The sequence below is a fragment of the Salmo salar genome, chromosome ssa01 (genome assembly GCF_905237065.1).
Source record: "Salmo salar chromosome ssa01, Ssal_v3.1, whole genome shotgun sequence".
In the NCBI taxonomy this organism is placed as follows: domain Eukaryota; kingdom Metazoa; phylum Chordata; class Actinopteri; order Salmoniformes; family Salmonidae; genus Salmo; species Salmo salar.
The window spans coordinates 134,782,468-134,807,887 of record NC_059442.1 but is presented as its reverse complement, the minus strand read 5'-3'; the positions used below and the strand labels follow the sequence as shown (position 1 = coordinate 134,807,887).

At 41.4% G+C, this 25,420-nt stretch overlaps 1 protein-coding gene across 2 annotated transcripts; it reads right to left on the bottom strand.

Moving 5' to 3' along the window:
- Positions 1 to 356: 356 nt before the first annotated feature.
- Positions 357 to 18,458, bottom strand: LOC106564765 (calsenilin). Of its 2 annotated transcripts, XM_014131111.2 has the most exons (10): positions 18,210 to 18,458; positions 7,527 to 7,707; positions 6,455 to 6,457; positions 3,562 to 3,686; positions 3,177 to 3,246; positions 2,766 to 2,836; positions 2,501 to 2,608; positions 2,252 to 2,356; positions 1,821 to 1,883; positions 362 to 1,540 (listed from the first exon to the last, which is right to left on the bottom strand). In XM_014131111.2, exons 1-10 carry the CDS (start codon positions 18,342 to 18,344, stop codon positions 1,493 to 1,495), a joined length of 909 nt encoding a protein of 302 aa, XP_013986586.1. In that variant the 5' UTR covers positions 18,345 to 18,458; the 3' UTR covers positions 362 to 1,492. The 2 variants fall into 2 exon arrangements, with proteins under 2 accessions (XP_013986591.2, XP_013986586.1); XM_014131116.2 differs by lacking the exons at positions 6,455 to 6,457; positions 7,527 to 7,707; positions 18,210 to 18,458 and adding an exon at positions 4,357 to 6,343 and having other exon boundaries at positions 357 to 1,540.
- Between the last annotated feature and the right edge of the window lie 6,962 nt (positions 18,459 to 25,420).

Here is a 25,420-nt window from a genome sequence, read left to right as displayed (position 1 = left end):
GTGCTGTTCTGTGAAGAGAGTAGTACACAGCGTTGTACCAGATCTTCCGTTTCTTGGCAATTTCTCTCATGGAATAGCCTTCATTTCTCAGAACAATAGACTGACGAGTTTCAGAAGAAAGTGCTTTGTTTCTGGACATTTTGAGCCTGTAATCGAACCCACAAATGCCGATGCTCCAGATACTTGTCTAAAGAAGGCCAGTTTGATTGCTTCTTTAATCAGAACAACACTTTTCAGCTGTGTTAACATAATTGCAAAAGGGTTTTCTAATGATCATTTAGATTTTTTTAATTATAAACTTGGTTTAGCTAACACAACGTGCCATTGGAACACAAGAGTGATGGTTGCTGATAATGGGCCTATGTAGATATTTCATAAAAAATCTGCCGTTTCCAGCTATAATAGTCATTTACAACATTAGCAATGTCTACACTGTATTTCTGATCAATTTGATGTTATTTAATGGACAACAAAATAGATTTTCTTTCAAAAACAAGGACATTTCTAAGTGACCCCAAACCTTTGAATGGTAGTGCATATATATATATAGTCAAAGTGCAAGTAATCTTCAACTGTCCCTCAGGGAATCAATTGACATTGTAATTACACACATGGGGGTCATTCATAAATATTTACTGCCACAGGAAAATAACCACTTTTTGGGAAAATTACATAAAATCCCATTGAAAAACATCATGCAATTTACAGGTCACCTTTTATAAAAGTGCAAATTCATTCGGGAATGAAAGTGTTATTCAACAACATTTTAAAATACATTCTCTCTCCGGGTATGCAATGATTAGATGACGTAGGCTGTAGGAAGGCTGGGACGTATGGCGGCATGATATATGATATGGCAACATCAATAAATCCCACCTTCCTATCATGATGCTGATGAGCTATACCCGGGTGGTGGGGGAGGGAGGGTTGGGGGGGGCACAACGTAAAAAGCTTTTACATTTCCAAGCTATTGTGTGAATATCAACTTATCCTAGGTATCTAGTTTTGTGACCCCAAACACACACACACACACACACACACACACACACATATACAATATTAGGTTTCAGCCTACTCAATAACAATATTCATATTTGCATTCCACTGTGTCAACATTAACTTACACTAGTCTCAGGCAAACATGCAAAGGATCATAATCTGTTCAGGCATGGGCAGTACTGTACAGTGTACTAACATTTCCATTTTTATGTTGCCATTCCCTGGGTATCCATGGTAAGGAAAGTAGAACTGTCAATAGGACCATTGTAGGGATTCTTTTCCCATACGTAGTGGAATCAAACGTTTAAAGGGTCACATTTCCCTATGCCCCCTGCCAAATGTTTATTGTCCTCATTTCGATGTGTATAAATATTTTTCTATTATCAAACGGTGAGGGGTTAAAGTGCAGAGGGGCTTGTAGGGTCTGGTATCGGAAGCAATTAAGGTGATCAGGACTTATACTTCTATCCATGTTCTCCGTCCGTTTCTCGACCTAGATGACGTTCTCAAAGAGCTGCATGGAGGCCATGATATTTTCATCCTGGTGAGAGAAATGAAAAGTTGAGGAATCAGTTGTTAAGGACACAATGTCAATTGAACACTACTTATGGCAGAACTGTTCTTAGCTCTTCATATGATTTGTGTTCCTCTGACATGTAAGACAAACCTGTCAGTTAACCTGCTGTCTACCAGCTACAGGAATACCTGAAATGTTAGCCGGGCAAGTTAAAGCCATGTAATAGCATGTGGCTTGTCTGGGCATTCTAACATGATGTACAGTACATCTTTTCATCAGTAAAGATTGTGGAGGATGTGTTTACCTTCTGACAAGTCTCTATGAACTCATCAATGGTCACCACCCCGTCTCTGTTCCGATCCATTTTCTGAAAAAGCTAGCCATTAAATATCTTATACGATTACATACAGAACTACAATTTATTTGATTTTATTTAACCTTTATTTAACTAGGTAAGTGAGTTAAGAACAAATTCTTATTTACAATGACGGCCTTCCCCCGGCCAAACCCTAACCCGGACGACGCTGGGCATGTTGTGCGCTTCCACAGTAACAAAATGTGAAGCTTTTAGGTTGGGAATACTCAAACAGACGAGAGTTCTTATTACACAATAGCCAAACAATAAATCTTTAGGACAGAAACAATACAAACATAAGGACAGAAGGTGTTAAACAACGTGAAATGTTAGACATGGGGGTGGGATGGGAGGGGGTCATACACTGGGGGTTTATGTACCTGAAAGAACTTGTCCACATGCTCAGATGGATCAACATCTCGTACACTGGGAGAGGTATACCTGCCCATCATGTCATAGATGGACGTCATTATGGCCAACATCTCCTGTACACAGGTTTACAAGCACACACACACACACACCCCCGCACACACATACAGTCATGAGTCAGCGCCATGTCTTGGAGTGTTATGTCTAGCAGAAAAGCATCTCTATGCAACAAACAGGAAATGCACGACCTTACACTGTACCTTCTTGGTGATGTAGCCATCCTTGTTGATATCATACAGATTGAAGGCCCACCGGAGTTTCTCTGTTTCTGAACCTCTGAGCAGTACAGATAGTCCAATCACAAAGTCCTGCAAAAAAACATAGAAAACCTGACTGACTGTCGAAGTAACAGATTACATCTACTGAAGGCAGATTGAGCAGGTTATCGGGATGGCTAAGGTTGATTGTTCTGAAAGGTTTTATACGAGAGGACAACTGACCTAACTTAAAAGGAGCTTTGCTTACCTCAAAACGGATAGAGCCATTTCTGTCCATGTCAAATGCGTTGAACAGGAAATGTGCATATGTGGTGGCATCTGAGAAGGGATGCCAATAATGTAGTTAACATTAGGCAGGTACTGTACACAGTGGGTGACAGCTGGTTATTTATTCTCTTTCCACTTTTATCCACTTTGACAGTTGCTCTGGGTGAAATGGGTCAGTCTTTATAGCATCTATAAATCAATAGGTGAGGTTCTGAGTTGTCAGAATCTTGCATTTCTTATCAAATGTTGATTACAAAACAGTATGACCATGCTCTCTATTAAACCCATTGAAAGAGCTGACAACGTAGCAGCAGTGGAAAGGGAGTCTCCCACCTATCTGCAGTACTATTCCATTGTGCCTCCCTTACATCACTTGAGGACAGACTCCTACCTCCCTGGGGGAAGAACTGTGAGTAGATGTTCTTGAAAGTCTCCTCATCCACCAGCCCGCTGGGACACTCCTGTTCAGAGGGGAATTAAAATATATTTATTAAGTACTAAGTGCTTAACTTGTATGCAATGTATGTATTTATAAATGTAGTTACATATCTATGAAAATAGATATGTCTAACGGTTTGCTCACGGCTAATATATGTGTAACAGCTTGTAGTGAGTGAGTGTAAATATCTGTGTAAATAAATGTGTGTAGCTATGCAAGTATATCAAACATATTGTGAGATGATATCTTTGCAGTCCTTCAAGTCCCTGACAGTGTGTGTTTAACCTCTACCCCACTCCCACTTGGTGCTCTACGCCCAGTCAAGTCCCAGTCACACGTTTTTGAAGCCTCTGTAGAGCGACTGCAACTCCTTCTTGGTGAACTGGGTCTGGACCTGGAGCTGTTCCAAGCCTTCAGGCTGGTGACGAACAGTAGAAAGCTCCAATTCACAGTCGCTACTCTCTGTTTGAGAGAGGAGAGGGAAAGAGAGAGACGAGGAGAACCCAGGGAAATGAAGGAGAGTCGGGAGAAGGGGAGAGGTGAAAGGGAGGGGAGAATGTGGATCAGGTGAGAGGCAAGAATAGGACGGGAGCGGATGAGGAAGGTCGAAATCGGGAGAGGAAGACGTGACAAGAAGATATTGGGAGGGAGAGGAATTTGTGTGGTGGGTAACAGAGAAATTGGATTTGATGAAAATGGTGTACAATATTTCAAGGCAAAAAGAAGGTGGACAGGTGAACAATAAAGTGGGAGAGGATGACGAATACAGGGAGTTACAACTGTGTGTGTGCTCACCATCTATGAAATACAAACAAACAGCGCGATGAACGGGGAGAGGAAGACAGGGGAGAGATTGAAGTATAGGGAAGTGAGAAGGGGGGAACAAATACAATCAGATTAAGCCAGACAGTCACAGTATTTTGGTTTAAGTTGTTTCTTTCTCTATAAACCAGTAATAAGACATGAAACCTTCGTTGTCTTGAGGCAGTCTTCTCTCATAGAGTGACAACACTGAAATCAATTTATATCTTCAACTATCAACAACACAGTACAAGAAGCTTCTGTCTATCGCTGAGGAATATGATGGCCTTGAAAAGAACAGGGCACTGTAGAGTCTCTCCTTGTTACTTACCATCTAATGACAAGGGCTCCCAGACACCAAACTGCTTGAACACTTCAAAAAACAGGCCAATGACTACAGTAATTGCAATCAGTTCCATGCCTTCCAGCACCATGGCTGACTTGTTTGAATAAGAACCTTTATCAGCTTGCTATTGGCCAGCGCTGAACATATTGGATGCATTTTCCACAACTTAACAAATGTTTCCTGCTGGATGTGTGTGTCTAAGAAAACATCAAAACAAACAATTGAACAATGTCTGAAAAATAGCTGTGAACACTGAAATCTATTGGTCACACTTTACTCCCCCCCATTTTCCCAGCCACACACAGTGTTAAAGGAGGTGAACTCTCAGGTGACGATGCTCCTCGTGATGAACACGGTAAAGATCCAGTGGAAGAAGAGATCCATTAACAGTCACTCTGTTTCAGGTGCCCTTCATTTAACCCCTTGATATCCAGCAAAAGCAAAAAGGTGAGTTTGATGATAATATCTTCTTGTCTTCAAAAAGTCCCTCTAAATCCAAGTCCAGCGCATGGTATTGAGTTGAAAACAAACGTGTACTACTTGATTCCTCATCTCCCAAATATCTCCATCCTCTGTGAAGTATCTTCCATAGTACACATTCTGCACCAGTTAAGGGCTGAACCCCCTGTGTCTCCCTTTTTGGGCAAGTCTGTCCTACAGGTCCATCAAGACAGGAATTTTCCCTCTAAGGGCAGCGAGACCGGAGGGATGATGTGCTGTTTTTTGGACTAATAGTTTCTAAATGACGGTCTGAGCGTTTCCTTGTTTTCCCGGGCATTTCAAGGATGATGTAAAGCTGTAAACCAGGCATTGATCCACATCCACTGATGGCTGGAATATGACCAGCAGCACTTAGAGTGAAGGAGTCTGCCCTGTGTGGTGCTGCCTGTGTCTACCTCTCCATTCACACAGCCAACATGACACTGGATTCAAAAAGAAACCTCACATTGTGGTTCTGATTCAACAAACTTATATCAAAAACTGATATTCCAACTGAGTTTATTAAGGGACTTTAAACGGGAGAAATAGCGGAGGTAGACTGAGTGCCCTAATTATTTTTCCTATCCCAAAACCCCTTACAAAGTCTCTGTGAAGTTTTAAACTCCTTACAAAGTCTCTGTGAAGTTTTAGCAACATTCATTGACAATCCACCAAATGCTTTCATGATATCACTTGTGGTGTGCATGAGTGTGAGGCCGTAACCAGTTCATAACTGATGAGTGTGCACATCTTATTGGAGAGAGTTTAAGCAGGAGCTGAGAGAGGGAGCGGGGGAGGATAAATCAATGAGATGCAAAATACTGGTCTTAGGACTGGAATGGGAACAGGCCAGAAATGCATTTTACCAGAGAGAGATTTAGATGGAGTTAGCCACTGGACTCGATCTTCTTTATGCTGCACATCAAGGTGCTGCACCTTGTGGACACTGTAGGGAAACCACTGAAGCAAAGCTGCACCACTGCACCACTGCACTGCGAACACAGTCCCACAAATGAGCCCCTGTTCATCATTTCCAAGTACTACTTTGCAAACTCATTAATGTCAAACATTTGTGTTTTAAAGATAACCGTATCCTCACTTTCAATTCCATTCCTGCAAAGAGCAAGCACAGGTAACCAAACCACTACCACCAGAATGATCACAGAACATTTTTAATCCACTGTTGTCTCTATAACCGTATGAACTGCCACAACAGTGTCAGGCAGAGCCTTGTATTCATGCATACAGTACAGGGTTAGCTCATGTAATAGAGACCATTGAAAACCAAGACAGCAGCAAAATGTTCATGCTCCCTAAATGCTGATCTATCTTAACTCTTACATTAAAGACGAACAAGGCCTAATGCTGGCATATCGGCATTTCTGCACTCTTCAGATCAAACATGAATAACAACAGTAATGAGAACGTCATGAAGGCCCATAGACCCAGACTATCAATCATACGACAGCAACTCACAACAACACAACCATCTGCTTAGAGTATAACCCAGCTCCCTCCCTCCCTCCCTCCCTCCCTCCCTCCCTCCTCCCTCCCTCCCTCCCTCCCTCTGAAAGGTTCTAAGACTGCCAGAGTGTGAGACTACCATCTGGTGTACATAGAGAGTACTTATATTGTGTCATGTAATGATTAATACTATCCAGCAGATGGCAATGCCTAGACATGGTTGTATTGGTGGTTCCTTACTGGAAAGGACTTAGAGTTGACGCAGGGCAGGGCGACGGAGGGGTTAACATGGGGGGGCGGGATGGTGGTTGGGGGTCTCTTCGCTCTGGTGACTGCACATGAACATGTTAGCCCCAGTCTGCATGCACAGAAGGGCAATGTCAATAATTTAGATAGGTAGAGAAAGCGAGGGCACACCGGGGTATAAGCAGTAACAGACACTCGGCTATTCCCTCCATATTCAGCTCATACTTCCACCCATAAAAAAAATACAAATATCAAACTAGTTCAGGTGCTGGACAGAAAAAACAAATAATGGACTCTTTCAACAACACCCTTATTTACTTAACAATATTGTGTTTAGCCTTGGATGTCTCTCTTTTTGCATGTGTTGTACATGTTTTGGCTTTGAAACAAAAGTCATTGATCATTACCATTTTGACAAAATGACTGGCCATAGTTTCTTTCTGGAGGCAGCTTCTCTCCAGTAAGAGATGACTGGTACATTACTGTCAACACTGGGACTTTTATTTCAATAATCATTTTAAGCTTTCTAAATCCCTACTAAAATAACTGAAGGAAAAGGAAAGAAGAGAAAATGGAGAGAGTGGGAGAGTTTACAGGAGAGTTTACAGGAGCGTTTACAGGAGAGTTAACAGGACAACTCTCAGCAGTAAGCCTACGGCAATCAGTTTGCTGGGATTGTGGAGAACGAATAGAGATGTATTGATAGTATATTGAAATGACACAAAGAGATGAGCGGCTAGCACAGTAGAAGTCCACTGAGAGACAGCAAGACAGATGATAGTTTTAAAATATAGTCCTATAAGATGGGGTACACGCATTAAAATTAATCTTACATGCATCCCCTCCCCCTCTCCTCTGCCTTCGTCTTCACTCCACCCCAGCTATCCCACACAGGGAAGAACACATACAACTCTGTAGCTGGGATGACTGAGCCTCATGTAAGTTTGGCACTGTCCCTGACCTACCTGGCCCCTGAGTGTTTGTGGTGCTGTCAATGATCCATTTGACGAGGCAGCACTTCATCAGAGATTTACGAGTGATTCGGGGCTTCTGCCATTTCCCTCTGTCCTCCCTCTGTCCTCCTGGGCTGGGCTCCTTCCCGTTGGCATCAGGCAGCAGGCCACCGTCCACTCCCTTTCCATCAGCCTGGGGGACACAGAACTAACTGGGTTAACAGATGACAGAGAGAGGGGTAAGGACACTACAATGAAGACTGTTGGTACAGAAGGGTTAGAGGATGCACAAAAGACAATGTATGGGCTGGACAGAGAGGGGGAAGAAGAGAAAGAACATAATATTACGGAAAATGTGTACAAAGAACCCTGCATAAAAAATCTAATAAAAATAAGCCATCCCTATTCCACTTTTTGTTTCAGTAATCTATTGTTGTCCATGCATTTTGCATCATACTGTATGATTATGCTTTTTTGCAAAATGCATCATAGCGGCTGTATTTCGAAAGTTATACAGTGCCTTCAGAAATTATTCACACCCCTGGACTTTTTCCACATTTAGTTGTGTTACAGCCTGAATTTAAAATGGCTTAAATAGAGATGTTTTCTCAATACCCCATAATGTCAAAGTGGAATTACGTTTGTCAAAATGAATTACAAATTAAAAGTTGAAATGTATTGCGTCAATAAGTATTCAACCACTTTGTTATAAGTACCCTTGCACGAGCCCTGGACAGGATGCTAATCTATTGCAGGGCCTTCATTTTCTTTCAATATCAAACAATCTATCTTCTTAATGCTGAGTATCAAGCAGCAGAGACACATCAGGGCCCATTTTTACAGCCTTTGGTATGACTCGGCCAGTGATCGAACTCCCAACCCTCCAATGTCAGAGTGGACACTCGAAGGCCACTGAGATGGTAGCCTTTTGTTATGACAAGCCTAAAAAAGTTCAGGAGAAGACAGTGAATGTTCCTGAGTGGCCAAGTTATAGTTTTGACTTAAATCTACTTGAAAATATATGGCAAGACCTGAAAATGGTTGTCTAGCAATGATCAACAACCAATTTGACAAAGCTTGAAGAGTTTTTAAAAGAATAATGGGCAAATGTTGCACAATCCAGGTGTGGAAACTCTTAGAGACTTAATAGGAAAGACTCACAGCTGTAATCGCTGCCAAAGGTGCTGCTACAAGGTATTGACTCAGGGGTGTGAATACTTATGTAAATGAAAAATGTCTGCATTTTATTTTCAATACATTTGCAAAAATGTATTAATTTTGTATTCAGGCTGTAACACAACAAAAATGAAAAAGAAATCCTTTAAAGTTGGCAATTCTTTCAACTTGCCACCTACGCATTACCTAGCAACACTGTCTGGTTAGAAGTTAGAATAAAGCGTGATAAAACAATGGAATGTACATAGTTATAAATCCAATGTGCTCCAATGGGATCACATATCAACGTTACAGTCAATTCACAGAGGATGAAGAAATACAGGATGCTGTGACTGAAGATTAGAGAAGGATGGGCTGTAGGATGACATGGATGAATAAAAAAATAGATAAGGAGAGAGGAAGCTTTATCACCCCTGGATTGATGGGGAATGGAAGGCCCACTAGTATGTATGGGGTGTGCATTGCAGAGTACTGTATGTGTGTGACTATGTAAAATATATTCCCTGTTAATGTGTGTGTGTGTGTGTGTGTGTGTGTGTGTGTGTGTGTGTGTGTGTGTGTGTGTGCGTGCGTGCGTGCGTGCGTGCGTGTGTGTGCGTTAGTATGCATGCGCATGGCCGCACACATGCGTTCTTGTTTTGTTACAGTATTTGAAGAGAGAATGGAGCAAAATATCATGGGAGATTCCCAGCCCCCTTGTAATCTCCTCATCTCCTATTTGAATATGAAAGGAAGCCAGGGCGCACAGAGCACTGAGGAACTCACTCAATAATTCACACTCCTGAAAACAACATAAATAAAAGATCAGAGTCAGCTGCCATGGTGGGGATGAGTACCAGCCATGTGTTAAACACTGAGTACCAGCCATGTGTTAAACACTGATTACCAGCCATGTGTTAAACACTGAGTACCAGCCATGTGTTAAACACTGAGTACCAGCCATGTGTTAAACACTGAGTACCAGCCATGTGTTAAAAACACTGAGTACCAGCCATGTGTTAAAAACACTGAGTACCAGCCATGTGTTAAAAACACTGAGTACCAGCCATATGTTACAAACACTGATTACCAGCCATGTGTTACAAACACTGATTACCAGCCATGTGTTAAACACTGAGTACCAGCCATGTGTTATACACTGAGTACCAGCCATGTGTTATACACTGATTACCAGCCATGTGTTAAACACTGATTACCAGCCATGTGTTAAACACTGATTACCAGCCATGTGTTATACACTGATTACCAGCCATGTGTTATACACTGATTACCAGCCATGTGTTAAACACTGATTACCAGCCATGTGTTAAACACTGATTACCAGCCATGTGTTAAAAACACTGAGTACCAGCCATGTATTAAAAACACTGAGTACCAGCCATGTGTTAAACACTGAGTACCAGCCATGTGTTAAACACTGATTACCAGCCATGTGTTAAACACTGAGTACCAGCCATGTGTTAAAAACACTGAGTACCAGCCATGTGTTAAAAACACTGATTACCAGCCATGTGTTAAACACTGAGTACCAGCCATGTGTTATACACTGATTACCAGCCATGTGTTAAACACTGATTACCAGCCATGTGTTAAACACTGATTACCAGCCATGTGTTATACACTGTTTATATACACTGATTACCAGCCATGTGTTAAACACTGATTACCAGCCATGTGTTAAACACTGATTACCAGCCATGTGTTAAACACTTATTACCAGCCATGTGTTAAACACTGATTACCAGCCATGTGTTATACACTGATTACCAGCCATGTGTTATACACTGATTACCAGCCATGTGTTAAACACTGATTACCAGCCATGTGTTAAACACTGATTACCAGCCATGTGTTAAACACTGATTACCAGCCATGTGTTATACACTGTTTATATACACTGATTACCAGCCATGTGTTAAACACTGATTACCAGCCATGTGTTAAACACTGATTACCAGCCATGTGTTAAAAACACTGAGTACCAGCCATGTATTAAAAACACTGAGTACCAGCCATGTGTTAAACACTGAGTACCAGCCATGTGTTAAACACTGATTACCAGCCATGTGTTAAACACTGAGTACCAGCCATGTGTTAAAAACACTGAGTACCAGCCATGTGTTAAAAACACTGATTACCAGCCATGTGTTAAACACTGAGTACCAGCCATGTGTTATACACTGATTACCAGCCATGTGTTAAACACTGATTACCAGCCATGTGTTAAACACTGATTACCAGCCATGTGTTATACACTGTTTATATACACTGATTACCAGCCATGTGTTAAACACTGATTACCAGCCATGTGTTAAACACTGATTACCAGCCATGTGTTAAACACTTAGTACCAGCCATGTGTTAAACACTGTGTACCAGCCATGTGTTAAACACTGATTACCAGCCATGTGTTAAACACTGAGTACCAGCCATGTGTTAAAAACACTGAGTACCAGCCATGTGTTAAAAACACTGAGTACCAGCCATGAGTTAAAAACACTGAGAACCAGCCATGTGTTATACACTGATTACCAGCCATGTGTTAAACACTGAGTACCAGCCATGTGTTAAACACTGATTACCAGCCATGTGTTAAACACTGAGTACCAGCCATGTGTTATACACTGATTACCAGCCATGTGTTAAACACTGATTACCAGCCATGTGTTAAACACTGAGTACCAGCCATGTGTTAAACACTGATTACCAGCCATGTGTTAAACACTGATTACCAGCCATGTGTTAAACACTGATTACCAGCCATGTGTTATACACTGATTACCAGCCATGTGTTATACACTGAGTACCAGCCATGTGTTAAACACCAGGATAAGAGAGACCATCCCCCACCAACCCAAAACACACACACACACACACACACACACACACACATACATACACATACATACACCCACCCCCACACACACACCGCCCTCAAACGACTACACTGAAACATGGCGTCAACTGTCGCCTCCTGAGCGATAAACAAATGCAGCTTCTTGCTTACGCTGGCAACATGGCATCGAATCCAGGAAGGGTTGGTACATGATATGCATGCAGGGGGAACGGTTTGTCCACAGTGCTCACATTGCTCTGCAGCAACTGTTCTCCTTTTTGATCACGTTGACCGCTATCTGTGTATGCTGGACTATTCTTCACACACACTGTCAACAATACAGTGAGTGTACCAATACACTGAGTGAACCAAACATTAGGAACACCTTCCTAATATTGAGTTGCACACCCTTTTGCCCTCAGAAGAGCCTCAATTCGTTGGGGCATGGTCTCTATAAGGTTTTGAAAGCGTTCCACAGGAATGCTGGCCCATGTTGACTCCTATGCTACCTACAATTGCGTCAAGTTGGCTGGATGTCCTTTGGATGGTGTACCATTCTTGATACACGGGAAACTGTTGAGTGTGAAAAACACAGCAGCATTGCAGTTCCATGTTTTAATTGTCTCAAGGCTTAAAAAAACCTTCTTTAACCTGTCTCCTTCCCTTCATCTACACTGACTGAAGTGGATTTAACAAGCAACATCAATAACGGCTCGTAGCTTTCACCTGGATTCACCTGGTCCAGTCTATGTCATGGAAAGAGTTCTTAATGTTTTGTATACTCAGTGAATGTCATCTCAACAGTGGATGATTGTAGGCCCTGGCATCCGCAGTTCTACATTATTAACGTTTAGCCTGACATGTGGGAGATGCAGCAGGGTTTAACTATCCTCCCGTAATAATCCAACTCATCATGCACACTGCGGGCGACAGCACTATCCGCTGATCACCACACATGTCACCAACACATGCCCTCTTCATTATCAGCCACTCTTCCTCCCCGTGTGTGTGGAGCTTGTAGCCTCTCCCTTGGTCCTGACATAGTAGGAGAACACAGTGTACACAGAGCTCATTGACATGCAACACAGATACAGCCTCCTTTCCCTTCTTCTCTTGCCATGGATCACAGTGAGGTGGTACACTCACCACTCCAGTAGAACTGGCCCATAACAGGACTGCTAAATACAGATTGTCTGGGTGATCACAAGCCCTAAAGATGAACTTTCCCTGTCCTGACCTGGATCACTACAGTACAGTTTACGGTAACTTTTTGGCCTTTAGCTAAGGACAATGCACAAGGGACATTTTCTTGTGGGAGAAATATTCCAAAGAGAAATGTTAATATATTACATAATACATTCGTGGACAAGCAAATACATTTTTGCTTTCTTACAGAAATACTTCAAATAGTCTCCATAGTCCCCATACACTCCTCCAAGATGTATTTTCCTCTCTCAATCAATCCTGCTTCCTTTCTCCTATTGGCAAGCTAAAGCAGATTTCACGACAGGTGAGAAAAGGGGAAAAAAATCTATATTTTATTTGCCTGGACGAATTGTTCAATGAACAATCCAATAGAAGCAACAGTGTGGTTAATATGAATCTTGTCAACGTGTCCACTGAGTCTGAAATCGCAATGTATGAAATTCTTTGTGTTTAGATCTACAGGCCTGAGGGGTTCCTCTACTACTGTGACCTTTTGGGAAAGAGCTCCTTTTCCATATTTCCTAAGCAATTCTAACTATTTATTCCAGTTTTGTGTAGTTTGGTGAGAAAGGGGCCAGCAGTTGAGAAGCTTCAGGGTACAGTGCTGCTGGCTGGTAAATCACAGACCCTTTAGGGCAGAGCGTTGCCTTCCTTTTTTCACAAGGGCCGCCCTTTTCACATTTTCACAAGCTTCATATTATTATTATTGTCTATTGAGATAGCCTATATTAAATACACCACCAGCTTGATTTTGTTTAATGTGAGGGTTTTTAAGCTCATTTCCTACAATTCTACTTAGTTTAAAAAGACTCATGACATATTTTAGATAGTATATCTAATGATAATAATAATGATAATGGATAAGGAAACTGTCTGGACCCGATTTCCCCAAATGTTATTCCACTGCTACACATGTTTTTATTATGATAATTAATATGAACCCTCAATTTAATTCTACATATTTTCTTTTACAGAAAGTGAACAGATCAAATGATAGCAACAGAGTCCCACATAAGATCACTTCCAAGCAAAGTCCAATTTCTTTGACTCCTCAACTGTAGATGGTTGAAGCTCAGCTTCTGTCATAGAGACAAAACCCTCTGATGTTCCCATGTGCATCAGAGTAGCATCTTCCTCTGACATTGTACAACTTGGTTCTGGCCTAAAGCATCAGAAAAACATGCATTGTTTTAGATCGGTCTAAACAATCGCGAACGGGGAAAAAAAGAAAGAAAAAAATTCAATCCAGCCACTTCCCGTGTACCCCACACAAGACCTTGGCGCGCTGTGCCTCCTATGGTGAGAACATCTGCTCTAGGCTTCCATTGTACTCATAATGCCTGGCTGCATGGAACAGCTGGGATCAGCTGATTATTGTCACAGAGGGATGCACTGTAACTCAGAACACTGTTATTATATTGTATTAAATATTATCTCTGTGCACTGTGTCTCTCACAGTCAAAATACAGTACAGAGTGGGACAACTACAGTGAAAATGGTTATATCATTTGCATAACGCTCCCTCGTTGCTTTTGTGGACGGTCCCAAGATACATTGCCTTCAGAAAGTATTCACACCCCTTAACTTTTCCCACATTTTGATGTGTTACAGCCTAAATTTAAAATGGATTACATTTAGATGTTCTGTCACTGGCCTACACACAATATCCTATAATGTAAAAGTGGAATTATGTATTTCAAAATGTTTACCAATTAATTAAAAACGAAAAGCTGAAATGTCTTGAGTCAATAAGTATTCAACCCATTTGTTAGCCTAAATAAATTCAGGAGTAAGAATGTGCTTAACAAGTCATATAATAAGTTGTGCACACTCTGTGTGCAATAATAGTGTTTAACATGATTTTTGAATGTCTACCTCATCTCTGTACCCCACACACACAATTATCTGCAATGTCCCTCAGATGAGCAGTGAATTTCAAACACAGATTCAACCACAGACCAGGGAGGTTTTCCAACGCCTCGTAAAGAAGGGCACCTATTGGTAGATGGGTAAAAAAAAGGACATTGAACATCCCTTTGAGCATGGTGAAGTTATTCATTACACTTTCGATGGTGTATCAATTCACCCAGTCACTACAAAGATACAGGCCTCCTTCCTAACTCAGTTGCCGGAGAGGAAGGAAACCACTTAGGGATTTCACCATGAGGCCAATGGTGACTTTAAAACAGTTACATAGTTAATGGCTGTGATATGAAAACATTTAGGAAGAATCAACAACATTGTAGTTACTCCACAATACTAACCTAATTGACAGAGTGAAAAGAACGAAGCCTGTCCAGAATACAAATATTAAAAAAATAATGCATCCTGTTTGCAACCAAACACTAAAGTAATACTGCAAAATATGTGGCATAGCAATTTACTTTTGTCCTGAATAAAAAGTGTTATGCCTAGGGCAAATCCAATAGAACACATTACTGAGCACCACTCTCCATATTTTCAAGCATAGTGGTGGCTGCATCATGTTATGGGTATGCTTGTAATCGTTAAGGACTGTGGAGTTTTTCAGGATAAAAAAGAAATAGAATGGAGCTAAGCACAGGCAAAATCCTAGAGGAAAACCAGGATCAGTCTGCTTTCCACCAGACACTGGGAGATGAATTCACCTTTCAGCAGAACATTAACCTAAAACACAAGGCCAAATCTACACTGGAGTTGCTTTCCAAGAAGTTAAAGTTTTGACTTAAATCTGCTTGAAAATCTACGGCAATACATAAAAATAGTTGTCTAGCAATGGTCAACAACCAATGACAGAGCTTGAAGAATTTTGAAAAGAATAATGGGCAAATGTTGCACAATCCAGGTGTGGAAAGCTCTTAGACACTTACCCAGAAAGACTCACAGCTGTAATCATTGCCAAAGGGGATTCTAACATGTATTGACTCAGGGGATTGAATACTTATTTAATCAAGATCTATATTTTTTTCTTGTTTTTTTTATGAATTTTTTTACAAATGTTAGAATTTTTCTTCCACTTTGACATTAGAGTATTTTGTGTATATCGTTGACAAAAAAAATAAAATTCTATCCATTTTAATCCCTCTTTGTAACACCACAAAATATGGAAAAAGTCAAGGGGTGTGAATACTGTCTGAAGGCAGTGTAAAAGTGTATGCCCATTTTTTTGGGGGTGGACTGCAAGTCTTGAAGGCATGCTGTACATACATTTACATTTAGTCATTTAGCAGACGCTCTTATCCAGAGCGACTTACAGTAGTGAATGCATACATTTCATTAAAAAACATTTTCTTCTCCGTACTGGTCCCCCGTGGGAATCAAACCCACAACCCTGGCGTTGCAAACACCATGCTCTACCAACTGAGCCACACGGGACATACAAAAGGGATGCTGTACAGAGGCTTGCATTGAAATTCTATACGTCATTGTGCAGAAGACATTGCTTAGAGCAATGGAGTGTGTGTCTTTATGTTCATTATGCAACTACTTTTCTCCAGCTCACATTTAGGTGTGTGAACCCTCCCCCTCACAAATACGCTATTATTAACTTGAGCATTGGATACTTTCCTGACCATCAACCAAATTCAAACGGACTAATGGGCAGTGAATCCATCGCAGGGCTAGTTCCACAAGCTCTGTACAAAAGTAGACGCCTCTCACCATAGGCTCTATTTAAAGTGCCACGAAGAGCCAGTGGAAACAAACAACATGAGAGAGTGAGAGAAAGAGAGAGACAGAGAGTAAACAAAAAAGAACACAGTGCTCCTAATCCCTGGGCTGATGATTATGTCCGCCCTCCTTGTTTCCCCTCCATCAACTTTTTCTCCATTGTTACCTCCACTCCGGTCACAAAGATCAAGGGCTCCTCTCTGTTTCCCAATGTGAATCTAGCAAGGAACAGAGTTGAATTACAATTTGGGATTTAGTGAAACTGCCTGTCAAACTTGCTAAGTGGATTCTTAAGATCTTATTCAACAACCACTTTCTGTGGAGCTTTCCGTCCTTTTCACTCCCTGAAAGAATGTCTGATTTGTAACACAGTCAACATTTTGTCCCAGAGAGGAAGTGATATTGTTCAGTAAGTGCAGTATTGCATTAGTAGACAAACCACATAGGACAGCTGCTGAAAGATGAGTGATGGAAAAGGACATCACATGAGGTCACTGTTACATAAGACGAGGGGATAATGCCTTTAGTTGTGGTTCATCAGCACACTGTTCTTGTGTGTCACGCTATGCATGTCTGTCCCCTCACACATCTGGAAGATGCATGCCTGACTTACGGATTCTTGTCTAAATCAACATTTGTGCATTTGCTTTGAAGACAACAAAAAAACGTGTTCAATTATCAAAAATCACAGTTAAGCATCCCAGTTTGTGTGTGTGTGTGTGTGTGTGTGTGTGTGTGTGTGTGTGTGTGTTGTATAATGCAGGGGGGGGGGGGGGTGGTTGTGTATTATACATTATTTACAGTGTATTAACTGGAGGGCACTTACAACTACTTCTTGACCTGTTTTTCCCTCAAAGCAAGATGACATTTCAGCTCCATATTTTTCTGTTTGTTTTCCAATTAGCCTTTAGCACATTAACAAGTAAACACATTGAGCTTCTACAGGGAGTTAGTTGTCATAACCCAAATAGTTTTAATGTCAAATCTCAACATATGGCTCAAAACAGCAAGGCAGCTGCTGAAAACAGAATCAAACTCCAGCTGCAGCTGCAATGAGTGAAGTCTACATACTATATCTGACAGAATGCTGAGCACCTTCAAGAGAGAAAGAATCCCCCATGTACCTCACAACTTCAGCAACAAGCTCAACTATTGTACTATTAAATAGGTTTTTGCAGCTACTAGACTTCTGTCTAGCACAATTGCTACAATGGTTTGAACAACAGTCAGTCACTCTATATATCAACATGCACACCATTAGTTGATTAAATACATTAAGTGATATCTGAATGCCTGCCTTTGGACAATGTCTTCACTTGAAAAATGAAATAGTAATTGCCTGCTTGAAATTGATACTCATAATTAATTGAGTAGCACATGGTTACAAGACAATTAAGCTACTGACATACAATACTGCAGATGGTAAGAATCAATATAATTAATTATCAGAGCAGGTACAATATCAGTGACACATTTTACATTTATATTTAGGTAATTTAGCGGACGTTCTTATCCAGAGTGCATACATTTTCATACACCAAGCAGCTTACATGACAACTTTTCCATGGCATCAACAAGCAGTTGGTTACTGTTGCATTTGATTGATTCAACAACACTCACGTGCTTCCACTTTGTGAGACATGCAATAACTCAGTGATGAGTTTTTTCTGCAGTAACTTATTGCACGAATGACGTGCGCATGGATTTGTTAGATCTGCCTCGTACTGAACTCAAACTTGAGAGTGAATGTGCCGGAGCAGTTTGTTTAGGCTATGCCAACAATTTAAAAAACCACATCAAAATATACATGTAATATTTTTTTTATTTACCTGCATGATGTTGATGTTATGTTGATTTTTGCCTTTTTGCAGTAAACCGCTCTGAGGCATTCGTCTAGTCGCGCGCACTTTCTGTTCTGAGGATCCTGACGTAAACGTTAACCTGCGAGGCATAAAGTCGCTCATTTCAAAGCACGGAGAGAGAGAGAGAGAGAGAGAGAGAGAGAGAGAGAGAGAGAGAACACTACCAGTATGCCTTCTTCCACGTGCTGTCCGTGGTTCTGAACAAGCTGTGGTGTTTTCCTTGTCGGGATTCTGACCGCTGGCAGAATGTCTTTCCCAATCTAGCACAAGTCAGTCACCAACGAAACCTGGCCAACTATCTGTTCCCCAATTAAACTGATCCCACAGGGAGCTACATTTGTATTGAGCCCATTGGGGATATCTTACTTTGATTTTCTTTCTGTAGACTTTTGCGCATTTTGCTGATCATTATGATAAGCAAGTAGGACAGTTACATGTACATTGTATACTGTTATGTGGGCTAAACAATGGAATACATAGCCTGTAGCAGATTAAACAATTATTTATTTGAAGAAGATATATTTTAGCTTGAGATCCCTAAATCTGTGGATGAGTTAAGCTATGTGCAATTGAGTACATGTACAGTTTACACATCACCAGGATTTTATATCAATATTAAATCATTTCTGGGTAACAGTTTAGTAACTTACTGTGATTGTTTACAATTAAAATGGTCAAAAATATACAAAAATAGCTTCTTAGCAAACAGCAATTTCTCAAGCAAGAATTTAGCTAGGACTGTCTGGGAGTGGTCTGAGTGGGGAGGGGAAAACAGAAAACTAGCTGTTATTGGCAGAGTGGTTTGGAACTCTGTTTCTTATTGGTCTATTAACTAATTTCCTGCTGTCACCAGGCAGGCCAAAACACCATCCCACCAAAACAGGCTGAAATTTCAGGCAGCCTTTTCAAACAGCTCTTACACTAAAATGGAATTATAATAATTTTCACAATTTCACAGTATTATTCCAAACTCATAGTGTTGAAATATATATCAAAATATATCCAAAAAAAACCATCAGTTTTTAAGACAGCAGTGCTGCACTGAAAAAAAGTGGCTTGGCTTGGAAGCCAAGCAGAAGAAGGGAGGATGAGGAGATGAATAACTTCCCACTGTTTTGGCTTGTATTGAAGCTACTCAGGCTAGGTATTAGCAGTTCAAGACATTTTTCTATCAGTTACGATAGAGTGAACACAGGATGAATGTGTAGCAAGGTCACGGTAAAAATATCCCTTAGGAACCTGTGATTGTATATTATACTGGACATTAATAGATGTTATAAAAGCATATAAAGTACCCATTTGAAATTAATACAAACGCTGATGGTATTGCCAGATATTTTATGGGAATTGCCATGTCACTAATGTTTACACAGTCCTGCCTCTAAAATTAGCCTACACTGTTGTAATTTCACTATTTAAAGACTGATCTGAGTCCTTTCTCTTTTCTTTTCTATAGACAGATGATTGACTAGAGATTGGTCCTCTTTGACCTCTCATGTCGTTTCTCCCAACAGTGAATTAGGAGGTTAATTTCCTATTGAACTCAATCAGGATAACAGAACACACAGCGCTAATCACAGAGGTCTCTCCTGAAGAGTGTTTAAGATTCCCACCCAAATACCTTGTTTCTAGTTACCTTCCGAAATCATTTGATTAATGACAGAGCATCTTTATCTGCACTGATCTCCCTGCTGCATAGGCAGACTTAATGAGGTGTTCAAAGCCTCTCCTGCTTTTTTCCTACGGAAAAATGGGAGTAGGGTTTCATTCAGAATGTGAACTGTAAAGTAAAGCCATTTGATCACATTGCTTGTCAAATATCTGAATGTCATTCCATTCACTGCTTTGATTATCTTATCACTTGCAATTTTATAACAAGCAGTTCTTGTTACTTTGTAAAAACGCAGTCTACTGTATGTGCTATCATATATCAATCCATGAAATCACTTTCAAATTACAGTCAGATCAATAGACTCTAGCAGGAACAGCAGGTCCCCCCCCCCCTTTTCTTTTCACCTGGGGATTCTATTATTGTCGAGAACTGTCAACTTGTTAAACTTCTGTGGAACTGTGTGACTTTATAATGAGCAAGATAAAGGCCAGGGAGGGAAGATAGAGAGCGATATATAGACAGAGATATATATATATAGACAGACAGACAGACAGACAGAGATATACAGACAGACAGACAGACAGACAGACAGACAGACAGACAGACAGACGGTGAAGTTTTTCAGTTTGTTGCTGTGGGAACTGTTGCTAAGCAGTGTTTAGGAGGCTTAGAACATAAGGAGAGAATAAAGTTAAACAGACATAAGTGGGAGGTGAACAAAGTGAAGAGAAGAACATTTTGAATAAAGAAAAAGTAGAGACCAAGCAGATAGCAGCATAAAGTGAAGACTCCAACTCAGTGATCCCAAGGATTGAAATGGATATACTGTAGGTAGAAATTAAAATGACCAATGCAAACATGTTCTCTCAGCCATCTCAGCTATCCAAAAACACATCTTCTCTGAGGGAAAGGGAAGGTGCGGATGTCTCTTTAATTCATTAAATAATAATAGAGTAATAAGTAATTATATTTTAAAACCCAATCAATTAGTGTCACACAATGATCTATATATTTTAAAACCCAATCAATTAGTGTCACACAACGATCTACCAATTAAGGCTTATACTCTTTAATGTGATTCATTTCTTTGGTATTTCCTTACACTACATGTATTAAATTCCACTATAATTTCTGTTACAGGGACCAAGCAAAAAAGATTCAATATTTCCATGAGTCTGTCCCTGTGTGCCTCTGGGTGCTTATCTCCCTACAGGTCTATCTCATTCCTGCAGACACTATGGCTATTTTTAGCCTAGTGACTAGTGCGCTCCAGCTAGCGCTTGGTGTCCCTGGTGATTACACACCAATGGTGAGTCTAATTGAGAATCTGAGTGTGTGTGTTTGCTTTTTCATCATATCTTCTCCCTCAATGGATGCTGTTGGACCATGCAAACGTGCATGCACTCACACACACAATAACCCCTCGGTCGTTGCCACGTTATTTCATCTACAATATCCGTCCCTTTCTCCTCTCTCTATACTTTCATCCCTCAGCCTGTTTTACATTCACACTTCTTGCACTCCTTCTCTGTCATCTCTCTTTTTTCCGTCTCTGCAATCTCACTCCTACTCTCTGTCATCTTTTCTCTGCTTGCTTTACTTGCCCCACACCTCCTCTCTGTCATCCTATCCGTACCAGTTCTCCCCCCTTCCTGCCAGCCTGCAGATTCAATCTAGTATTGCCTTTTTTTGCTTACATACTGACTATCGTGTGATGTTAAGCAGATTCAAAAAATCTATCATGCATTGATAATATGCATGAAGTATAATAGCAGATGTCAAAATATAGGTATTGGAGATTTTGAGAAAATGAAAATGTATACCTCACTGATGTATATTTAGGGTGATACAGTATTGAAACTCCCATTGCTATGATTCAGAGTGCTTGGGAATATGAAGACGAATGGGAAAATAAGTCAACGTCACCATATACAGTGAGGGAAAAAAGTATTTGATCACCTGCTGATTTTGTACATTTGCCCACTGACAAAGAAATGATCAGTCTATAATTTGAATTACATTTACATTTACGTCATTTAGCAGACGCTCTTATCCAGAGCGACTTACAAATTGGTGCATTCACCTTATGATATCCAGTGGAACAACCACTTTACAATAGTGCATCTATCATCTATATATATTTTTTGGGGGGGGTGGGGGGGGTTAGAAGGATTACTTCATCCTATCCCAGGTATTCCTTAAAGAGGTGGGGTTTCAGGTGTCTCCGGAAGGTGGTGATTGACTCCGCTGTCCTGTCGTCGTGAGGGAGCTTGTTCCACCATTGGGGTGTGTAACGGTTGTCGTCGGGAATAGAGGACCAAAACGCAGCAGGAATGTGGATGCTCATCTTGTTATTTATTTTAAATAAAGAGAACACCAAAATAACAAACTGAAGAACGCACGAACAACAAAACAGTCTTGTCAGGCTCACACAGGCGAAACAATCTCCCACAAACACTTAACCAAACACATACCCATATATAGGACTCTCAATCAGAGGCAACTAGAAAACACCTGCCTCCAATTGAGAGTCCAACCCCAATAAACTAGACATAGAAATACAAAAGACTAGAGACCACATAGAAATACAAACATAGAACATAACCACAAAAACCCGTAACTAACTAAACCAATACCCTACTAAATAAATCACCACCCCGAACCACATAAACAAAATACCCTCTGCCACGTCCTGACCAAACTACAATAACAAATAACCCTTATACTGGTCAGGATGTGACAGGGTGCCAGAGCAGCGAACAGTTTTGACTGGGCTGAGCGGGAACTGTGCTTCCGCAGAGGTAGGGAGGCGAGCAGGCCAGAGGTGGATGAACGCAGTGCCCTTCTTTGGGTGTAGGGACTGATCAGAGCCTGAAGGTACAGAGGTGCCGTTCCCCTCACAGCTCCGTAGGCAAGCACCATGGTCTTGTAGCAGATGCAAGCTTCAACTGGAAGCCAGTGGAGTGTGCGGAGGAGCAGGGTGACGTGAAAGAATTTGGGAAGGTTGAACACCAGACGGGCTGCGGCATTCTGGATGAGTTGTAGGGGTTTAATGGCACAGGCAGGGAGCCCCGCCAGCAGCGAGTTGCAGTAATCAAGACGGGAGATGACAAGTGCCTGGATTAGGACCTGCGCCGCTTCCTGTGTAAGGCAGGGTCGTACTCTGGGAATGTTGTAGAGCATGAACCTACAGGATCGGGTCACTGCCTTGATGTTAGTGGAGAACGACAGGGTGTTGTCCAGGGTCACGCCAAGGCTCTTAGCACTCTGGGAGGAGGACACAATGGAGTTGTCAACTGTGATGGCGAGATCATGGAACAGGCAGTCCTGCCCCGGGAGGAAGAGCAGCTCCGTCTTGCCGAGGTTCAGCTTGAGGTGGTGATCCGTCATCCACACTGATATGTCTGCCAGACATGCAGAGATGCGATTCGCCACCTGGTTATCAGAAGGGGGAAAGGAGAAGATTAATTGTGTGTCGTCTGCGTAGCAATGATAGGAGAGACCATGTGAGGATATGACAGAGCCAAGTGACTTGGTGTATAGCGAGAATAGGAGAGGGCCTAGAACTGAGCCCTGGGGGACACCAGTGGTGAGAGCATGTGGTGCAGTGACGGATTCTCGCCATGGCACCTGGTAGGAGCGACCTGTCAGGTAGGACGCAATCCAAGAGTGAGCCGCGCCGGAGATGCCCAACTCGGAGAGGGTGGAGAGGAGGATCTGATGGTTCACAGTATCAAAGGCAACCTAATGATAGGTTTATTTGAACAGTGAGAGACAGAATAACAACACAAAAATCCAGAAAAACCCATGTCAAAAATGTTATAAATTGATTTGCATTTTAATGAGGGAAATAAATATTTGACCCCCTCTCAATCAGAAAGCTTTCTGGCTCCCAGGTAACAAGCTGAGATTAGGAGCACACTCTTAAAGGGAGTGCTCCTAATCTCAGTTTGTTACCTGTATAAAATACACCTGTCCACAGAAACAATCAATCAACCAGATTCCAAACTCTCCACCATGGCCAAGACCAAAGAGCTCTCCAAGGATGTCAGGGACAAGATTGTAGACCTACACAAGGCTGGAATGGGCTACAAGACCATCGCCAAGCAGCTTGGTGAGAAGGTGACAACAGTTGGTGCGATTATTCGCAAATGGAAGAAACACAAAATAACTGTCAATCTCCCTCGGCCTGGGGTTCCATGCAAGATCTCACCTTGTGGAGTTGCAATGACCATGAGAACGGTGAGGAATCCGCCCAGAACTACACGGGAGGATCTTGTCAATGATCTCAAGGCAGCTGGGACCATAGTCACCAAGAAAACAATTGGTAACACACTACGCCGAGAAGGACTGAAATCCTGCAGCGCCCGCAAGGTCCCCCTGCTCAAGAAAGCACATATACATGCCCGTCTGAAGTTTTCCAATGAACATCTGAATGATTCAAAGGACAACTGGGTGAAAGTGTTGTGGTCAGATGAGACCAAAATGGAGCTCTTTGGCATCAACTCAACTCGCCGTGTTTGGAGGAGGAGGAATGCTGCCTATGACCCCAAGAACACCATCCCCACCGTCAAACATGGAGGAAACATTATGCTTTGGGGGTGTTTTTCTGCTAAGGGGACAGGACAACTTCACCGCATCAAAGGGACGATGGACGGGGCCATGTACCGTCAAATCTTGGGTGAGAACCTCCTTCCCTCAGCCAGGGCATTGAAAATGGGTCGTGGATGGGTATTCCAGCATGACAATGACCCAAAACACTCGGAAAAGGCAACAAAGGAGTGGCTCAAGAAGAAACACATTAAAACCTGTTGGGGCTACAGGTTAGCAATGAACCCCGAGCCGGGATTGCTAACAAGGCTGGAAATTCAAAACATCAAAAATCTAATAATTTCAATTTCTCAAACAATCAACTATTTTACACAATTTAAATGATAAACATCTCCTTAATCTAACCACATTGTTCGATTTTCAAAGAGGCTTTACGGCAAAAGCATAAAGTTAGATTATGTTAGGACAGTACATAGCCACAAAAGTACAAACATCCATTTTCAATTCAAGGTCAGGCATCACCAAAAGCAGAAACCAGCTTGAATTATGCACTAACTTTTGTCAATCTCCATCAGATGACACTCCTAGGACATTATGTTATACAATGCATGCATTTTTTGTTCCATCAAGTTCATATTTATATCCAAAAACAGCATTTTACAGTAGCGTGAAATTCAGATTTTTTCTTCTCTGAAATGCTTCCGGTGAACATAACAAAATTACTATTCGAAAACATTGGTAAATTATAATATTGTCATTCAAAGAATAATATATTATCATCTCGTAATTGCTACCGAATGGCCAGATCTCAAAATAACTTTACTGGGAAATCACATTTTGCAATAAACGGGGTGCTATGCTAAGAACAACAGGCTATGCTATACAGTTAGCATCATCTAAAATCGATAATAACATTGTAAATACCCCCTTACCTTTGATTATCTCCATCAGAAGGCAGGATCCCAGGTCCGGAAGGCATTCCAGGTCCGGAACAAATGTGGTTTCTTTTGACAAA